The sequence below is a fragment of the Notamacropus eugenii genome, chromosome 6 (assembly GCF_028372415.1).
Source record: "Notamacropus eugenii isolate mMacEug1 chromosome 6, mMacEug1.pri_v2, whole genome shotgun sequence".
NCBI lineage: Eukaryota > Metazoa > Chordata > Mammalia > Diprotodontia > Macropodidae > Notamacropus > Notamacropus eugenii.
Window position 1 is genome coordinate 106,230,728 of NC_092877.1, and position 8,109 is coordinate 106,238,836.

Sequence of the window (8,109 nt, forward strand, 5' to 3'; positions counted from 1 at the left end):
CATAGTATCAGGACCTTTTACCTCAGGTACTAAAGACCTTGGAACGTATTTTGGAATGGAGTTGTACATGGAAAGGTCTGGCTCCTTCCATGGCATCCTTGTCAGTCCAAGATGGAAAGGGAAACATGGGCTTTGCTATTACTAGACTTTGAGCTCTACTGAAATGCAAATACCCCAAGGATGGCTCAAGGCAGGGGTGGAGAACCTATGGTCTCCTGGCTGGATTCAATCAAAAGGTTGTATTTGAGGCCACCCCTGGCTCAAGGCTTAACTCTATCAGATAGCAAAAACAGAATTCTAGGATGGAAAAAAGAAATGACCTTGAGGTAAGAGGGTGCCATACATACATTTGGGCCTCCCAAGCTCTTCTGCTCCAGAGAGGAGACCTTTCTTCTTAGCCACCACCCTCTCTTTAGGACTAAAATAATTTTTGACCTCTGTCCTCATTTATAGAACCTCCTTATACAACCTAACAGTAAACATTTATTAAGCTTCTACTGTGCTGACTCTAAGGTGTAAGTAAGGGAAATATTGTTAGAGGGAAATATGAGTGGTATTCAAGAGATTCACAGGCTAGAAAGGCATTGATACTCAACTCGATAGCTGTAATGTACAACATTATATGTGAGAGTTATGAAACAAGATATTAATGTCAGGTCTGGTGGGAGAGGGGGGCAGTGTTGCAGCCAAGGGGATCAATCAAGGAAGTTATCCTGGGAAGAAATGGCATTTGAGAAGAGCTTTCAAGGCAAGAATGGGGGTGGGAATGGCATTTCCAGGCTAGGAATCAGTCTGGGCAAAACAGAGGCTGCTGAGCTGTGTGTTTGGGAGAAGTCAGTAGAAATGGCTGAGTTCTCTCTGGTTAGACTGGACCATTGACTGCTGGGAGGGGAGTGATGTGAGAGAGAAGGATAGAAGGTACCATTGTTATCTTTGGTCATAAGGCAGCTTTTTCTAGAATTGTGTGTGTGCACACACAAAATTTATTTTTTCCCAGTTACATGTAAAAACAATTTTTAGTATTTGCTTTTTAGAATTTCAAATTCCAGATTCTCTCCCCTTCTTGAAAGGGCAAACAATTTGAAATAGACTATACATGTAAAACATTTCCATATTAGCCATGTTGCATCTTTCTGGATGTGTTTAGAATTAAAATCAGGAAATAAATTTGAGGTATATGACCCTTACCTTCATGTTGCAGTAATTTTGCTGACCCCCTGGTATTTCTTTGAGGGGCTCTGCTGAGCTCCAGCTGCCAGGTCGTCTTTTAGGAGCTCTGATTCAGACCAATTGAAGGTTTGTCAGATTTAAGAACCATTAAACATTTGTTTCCTTTGACTACCAGACAGTCAAAAACTAGTTCTTATTTATTACAGCATGCGAGGGTTTTCAAAGTTTTTAATCCTACCTGTTTAATCCTCACAGCAACCCTGCTGTGTTAATTACTGTTAGGAACATTGCCATTTTACACAGGAACTGAGGCTAAAAGTAGTTAAGGGACTGGCCCAGGGTCACACAGCCAGGGAGGATTTGAATTCAGATCTTTCTGGCTCCAAGTCCATATAACTATACCTTAAAAGAAATGAAAGAAAGAAGGTTGAAGAGTTTTTCTTTGTCAGAAGTATTAAAATAGGTCAGGGACATCAGAGCAATAAGGAAATTTTGCAATTGGAAGATTCTTTGATAATCATTCTCAGAAGAGTCTGGGGGAATTCAAGGGCTGAGCCATCTCCCTCCTCCTCCTTGTTTCCACCACATGCAGCTGTAGCAGTAATTTTTAGCCAGTCTTACGAGTTTCTTAAAGTCTTGACCTTCTTCCCTCATAGGCCCGGCTACCTGTGAAATGGATGGCACCCGAAAGTATTTTCAACTGCGTTTACACCTTTGAAAGTGATGTTTGGTCCTATGGAATATTTCTTTGGGAACTCTTTTCTCTAGGTAAAATGACCCTCCCGTTGGATCAACTCCCCTGGGGCTTTTATGTGTGGTGGTTTTCAGTATTTCAGATTAATATTGACTTGGGCCGTGTTTGCACTTTAGGAAGTAGTCCATACCCTGGAATGCCTGTCGATTCCAAGTTCTACAAGATGATTAAAGAAGGTTTCCGAATGCTCAGTCCAGAATGTGCACCTCCTGAAATGTGAGGCCTGAGTCCTTGCCCTTCTTTTTTAACAAGAGAAAATGTGGTGGGGGGATTTGGGCTAACCCATACCTTGCGAATGGCACCCCGTTCCATTTTATTTTTGTTGAGTCATTCAGTTGTGTATGACCTTTTGTATCCCTATGGACTATAGCATGCCAGTGCTATCCATAGGGTTTTCTTTGCAAAGATACTGGAGTGACTTTCCATTTCCTTCTCCATTATTATGACAAAAGGGTTAAGTGACTTGCCCACAGTCACACAGCCAGTAAATGTCTAAGGTTAGATTTGAACTCAGGTCTTCCTGACTCTGCACCCAGCGCTCCACAACCCATCATCTACCTTATGCCATATTCCATTTTATTACAGCTGACCAAATGTCACTTTTGTGGCACATTTTTTCATAGTAGCATGCCATCCAAAGATGAGAAAATAATTTTCTTACACACTTTAAATGTATGTGTCTGACTTTAGGCAGACATGATTCAATTTGTTTGATTTTTCTGGTCTGGAAAATACATTTTAGATTAGTACATCGATCAGACCATCAATAATAATTTATTAAGCCACTGTGATATGCCAGATAATGGGGTGAGCTGTGGAGGGATCTAGCAGGGAAGGATGTGTTACACTCACCTGAGGACAAGGTAACAGAACGTGCATTGCCTTATTCAGTTGTCATGTTTCTGCAGGTATGAGATCATGAAGAGTTGTTGGAATGCAGATCCTTTGCAGAGACCAACCTTCAAGCTGATTGTGCAGCTCATTGAGCAGCAGCTATTGGACAGTACTAACCATGTGAGCATATTCTAACTAATTACAGATGTCTTTTTTTTCTCCTGTGTCTAAGGAAGGGGTGGGGAACCTGTGGCCTCAAGGGTACATATGGTCCTCTAGGTCCTCAAGTGCAGCCCTTTGACTGAATCCAAACTTCACAAAACAAAACTACTTAATAAAATGATTTGTTCTGTAAAACTTGGATTCAGTCAAAAGACCACACCCGGGGACCTAGAAAGCTATACGTGGCATTGGTCTGCAGATTCCCCACCTCTGCTCTAAGGTATCCCCCATTCAGACCTTAGGGGCAGGAGCTATGGTTTTTTTCCTCCTTCTTCACCACCGCTAGTGGGTCTTCTCATGATGGTGGCTTAGGTCATAGAATTTTAGCCTCGAAAGTCACCTTAGAAATTCTCCAATCCAACTTCTTTATTTTACAATGGAAGAAATGAGGCCGAGAGCAGTGAGGTGACTTGTCTTGCCCAAAGCCATAGCCACTGCATAAATGGTAGATAGACACATAGTTCTCAGACTTTCCAAGTCCTAACTCAACAGTGCTTCTTAAATTTTTGAGTGATAAGAATCATCCAAGCCAGGATAAAATGCACAAAGTTCATGTGTAAAACTTACCTGAAGAATGAGTTCCAAAGCAGGTGCTTGTATTCCTTGATAGCAGGAGTTCCATGGAAGTTCCATGCACCAGTGAAACCTTGGGTCTCATCTTCTCTCTTGCTCTTTGCCCCCTCCAAGGTGGTTTGCATCCAGACTACTCTTAGAGAAGTTATTTTGGTTTTCAGAATTTTTGTCCTTAAGTCATAGGTTGTTTTCCCCAAAATTAATCCTACTAGAAGACTTTGATTTGGGCAGAAAGCATACGGGTTTCTAATAACCCATAATAATAAAAACTCAAAAAACAGAAGGAAACTTGAGAATTGGCCCAAAGTATTTCAGTAAGTTTTTTTGATGTACTTTATGTTTTGATACCTCTTAAAATATATAGTCACCCTAGTGGAAGGGATAGAGATTTCTGGGCTTGAAGTCCAGAAGCCCTAGATTCTAATTCCATCTCTGGCACTTATCAAGTGATAACTGGGAAAATCACTTAACCTCTTTGGGCTTCTGGGACAACTCTAGATTTATCTGTTTAATCATAGACAGGTTGTAATTTGCATTGGTGAGAGAGGGTTCCCACATCAAGAGTTCACACTGATGCAATCAGTGTCCTTAGAAACTTGTGGTGAACTTGTAAGTTTTGAGAAGCTGAGATAGTCCAGTTAGGAGTATCTGCTCCTAAATGAGAAGCTGAGATAACCCCGTTAGGTGGATCATGCTCCTGAATTTGCTTATACTGGCTTTGCTCTCCTCAGGTTTACTCCAACATTACAACCAGCAGCCCCAACCACGAGAGTCCTGTTGACCACTCTGTGAGAATTAACTCAGTAGGCAGCAGCGCTTCGTCCACTCAGCCCCTGCTTGTCCATGAAGATGCCTGAAGTAGGAGGTGTTGGGCCCAGAGAAGAATGGGTCAGTTCTTTTGGTTTCCATGACTTTTTATGTTGCTCATCTACTTGCCGGCCACTCTAGCACAGTGAGTGGGTGCGTTGCTGTAATTCTGTCCTTTGTGAATACACTGTCATAGCCTGAATGAACTCAGTCACCACAGTTGCAGCTGTCGTCACATGCAGGGACAAAAGTTGTACATATTCTCAGTAAGGAGCTAGCTGGGCAAAATCCATATAGGGTCTGACTTAAAGGAGAAGGGGTATTGACCACAATCCCCTTTGACTCCTGGCCTGTGAAAGGAGGTTGCTATTTGATTATTTTTTTCCTTTGTCACATAATAAATAGAAATAGTGGATCACTTTTGGCCTTCTTAGTCACATTTGCAGTTGGGGTATAGGAGTGGAGGCCCTGGTTGGGGGTTCCCCCTTTTTCCTTCCCCGTGAATGCTCCTAAGAGACATGATAACCAAGCATTTCTGAGTAGAATGTCAGGTTGTAAGAAGCGGAGTTAGAGAAGGAGGGAAGGCATACCATGTTAAAGGAATTCTCCCAAATATCTACTTGCTTGAAAATTAGATTTTTCATGTCAGAGAGGTTCATGAGCCCTGGAAAAAAGCATTGCAAGTTTTCCACGTGGAACATTGAACGGCATCCTAGCCACCACGTAAGCTTTCCCTCCTGTACTTAGGGCCTGTTTTAACAGTGGCAGCTTAGGCAGGAGGGCAGCAGGGTGGATCCGCAGTGCTTGCATGGCTAGCACTTAGATGGGTCCTTAAAGAAATTGCTTGTGTATATTAGAGGGAGAACTTCACACGTTTGCTTTAGCGCACAACCCTGCATCTTCCCCAGGGCTCTCTGTTAAGAGTTAAAGCCACACAAGCAGTTTATTGTTATCCTTTTTTTTTTTTTTTTTTGTCTTTTATAAAGAAGGAAAGCACAGTCCTAGGAGTCTCTTTTTAAACCTTGCTGTACAGATTTCCCATAAACAGCCTGCAGATCCTAGAATGGCTTTATAGCTGACACGTTGGATGCCATTTGCAATATCTATCTACCTAATCTATTGCATGATGTCTGCGGGCATGAGAAAGCGAGCTATTTCATACAGATCCTTAATGTAGCAGGAAAACAAATTTAGATTCAGCCTCATTTATAGGCATGCCCTGGACCCTGGGCCAGTATATATTATATATAAAAATGTATGTTTGTGTGAGTATGTATGTATAGATAATCTGCTTGGAGGCTAACCTAGCCCTGAGTCCAAGAGGGTACTCGGGCGTCTACAAAACAGGTTTTGCTTCCTTCCCAAATACTGCCTTTGCTTCTCTTGCCTCATCCATTCACAATAGATCCCCCAAAGCATGGAGAAAAGAGAGTCAAAAGTACCTATTTACTTTTGAGGCACTCTGTCATAAAGTACCAGTCTCTGAGGGCCCCTTTTCTGCTCTGGGACCCACTGAACTGGCAAGAATTGTATTGGTTACCTTTTGGTTTCTAGCACAGGTAATGGATTTTGCCATAGTATCCATTTCTATAAACTCCATAGCTACCCATATCAAATAACTGTTAAATAAATATGTGACAGGCTTTAAGCAAGACCCATTTGTCTACATTATGTTCCTTCTACATCCCCTGTTCCCCCATTCCTTTGACTATGCTTCCTGGCAGATCTCTGGCCACTCATAGGAAGATAACCATTTGCACTGGACTTGCCTGTGATGTTTCTAAAAGTTGGCAAGTTCTTTGGGGATAATTGTTATGCAGACAGAGTTATCCTGGAGCTTATTTTCATCACCAGAACCTTCCTTCCCATAGCATCGGCTTTTATTATATTAGTTACGGTAGAAAAAAAAAAGCAGTTGCTAATTGTAGATAACTAGGTACTTCAGGGGCACTTGACTGAAAGTTTTGTCTCAGATATCCTTGAAAGGTTATATTTTTATAATTTTTTTAATTTTTAAATCAAAAGTTACTTTGCAGTGGCTGGATGTTTAAAATTGTTTTGTGGTGTTTTATGTAAATATTGAGATGTAGCAATAATGTCTTTTGAATATTCCCAAATCCTTAAGTCCTTGAAAATATTTTTTTATATATATAAATATACATATAAATACAGTACGTATAAATATTGTAAGTGGTGCAAGTTTAACGGATATTGTTCTGTGTTTTGTTTTTGTCCTTTCGTTTTGGTTATGTTGCCCAGTTGTTGATAGTTTTGAAGAATTCTAATAAAAATATGTAAATACATAAATGTGTAAACTGTGCTTTTTGGGGTTTGGTTTTGTTACCTGTATATATTCAATGCAAAGAATTAAGAGTCTAGAAAAGAGTGAGAAAATGTTGCTGAATTGCCCATGCACACTGTAATCATGTAACTGGGGATGTCATAAAAAGTATAAAATCTCAGTTGGCAGTGACTTTGGAGGTCATGTTGTCTGAACTAGACTAGAACGTGAATTCCATTTATATTACACCCAAGAAATGATTAGGCAGCATTTGCTAGAAGAATTATAGTGAGGTGGGAATCAACTGCCACTTTCTGGTATAGCCTGTTCCATTTTTGGACAGTGCAAAAGTTTCTCCTTCCATTTAGTTAAAACCTGTCACTTTGCCAGCTTCACCCATTGGTCCTAAATCTACTCAGTGGGGCAAAGCAGAATCTTCCACCTGAAAGTCTTTCAAATAATTGAAGGCAGAAGATTCTTTTCCTTCAAGTGATTCTTCCAAGGGATGATGGAAAGCAGTATTTCTCAAAATGTAGTCTTTTTGGAACCCTGGAGATCTAAACTATCTTCCTAAAAATAATAACACTACGGTGTCACATGACTATCTCCCTTTTCTAAGTACTTATCTTTGTGGGACCATATTTTCTTCAGATACTTAAACCAAAATATATCACAACAGATTGAATGCAGAAAGATGGGAGAATCTATCCATCTCCTATTAAGCCAGATGTTTAAAAGTTTTCTAAAAATAACTCAAACAATGCCATATGTCTCACTAATTTTGTTTTATTGATAAAATGGTTATTCATATAACTAGATTGTTGGCATGTAATGGAATTATTTTTAAATGAATACATATTTTTTAAATTTATGAGTTTTATTTCTGTCATGGAAAATAAACATATAAACAAACTCTTTGAGTTTCTAAATTTTTAGTTGTAAGGGGATCTTATGACAATTTTGAGAAGGATGTTCTTGACCAAAATCACTGAATAATCTAACTTCCCAATGCCCTCTGGGCCTTCTAAATGGGAAGGACTCCGATGGGGCTCTCTCTGACACCAATCTCGCCATGCATGACCTACTAGGGGACTATAAAGAAGGGAATTTGGTTGTGGAGACAAAAAGAAATGATGTTTTCCTACGATGACTCAGAGCACAAAAACCTCCTATGGAGTAGCAGGGCTAAAACTGCCTTGATCTTGATTTTCAGTATGAACAGAGATGATGAAGGTTGTGCTTCATGGTTCAGACTTCTAGGGTTTTAAGTAGGAGGTGTCAGAAAAGTGCTAATGACATTAACACACAGAGATGGAGACTGGCTGGTGGTGGCCAAACCAAGGCTTTCTAGAGATGCCCTCTATGAACCTACTTTACATGGCTTCTTCCTATCTTATTCCTTCTTACTCTTTCTAAGATTCAACAGTGTTCATTCATTAATAGGGAGCAATGAGCTGGGTTTAGATTT

At 40.3% G+C, this 8,109-nt stretch overlaps 1 protein-coding gene across 2 annotated transcripts in view; it reads left to right on the forward strand.

The window, feature by feature from the left end:
• KIT (KIT proto-oncogene, receptor tyrosine kinase) overlaps positions 1–6,667 on the forward strand; it is a 98,940-nt gene extending 92,273 nt beyond the window's left edge. For both annotated transcript variants that reach the window (XM_072620793.1, XM_072620794.1), the window contains exons 18-21: positions 1,827–1,938; positions 2,041–2,140; positions 2,833–2,938; positions 4,285–6,667. In XM_072620793.1, coding sequence (XP_072476894.1) covers positions 1,827–1,938; positions 2,041–2,140; positions 2,833–2,938; positions 4,285–4,410 — 444 coding nt within the window. In that variant the 3' untranslated portion in view covers positions 4,411–6,667. The remainder of the gene's footprint in view (positions 1–1,826; positions 1,939–2,040; positions 2,141–2,832; positions 2,939–4,284) is intronic.
• Positions 6,668–8,109: the final 1,442 nt, after the last annotated feature.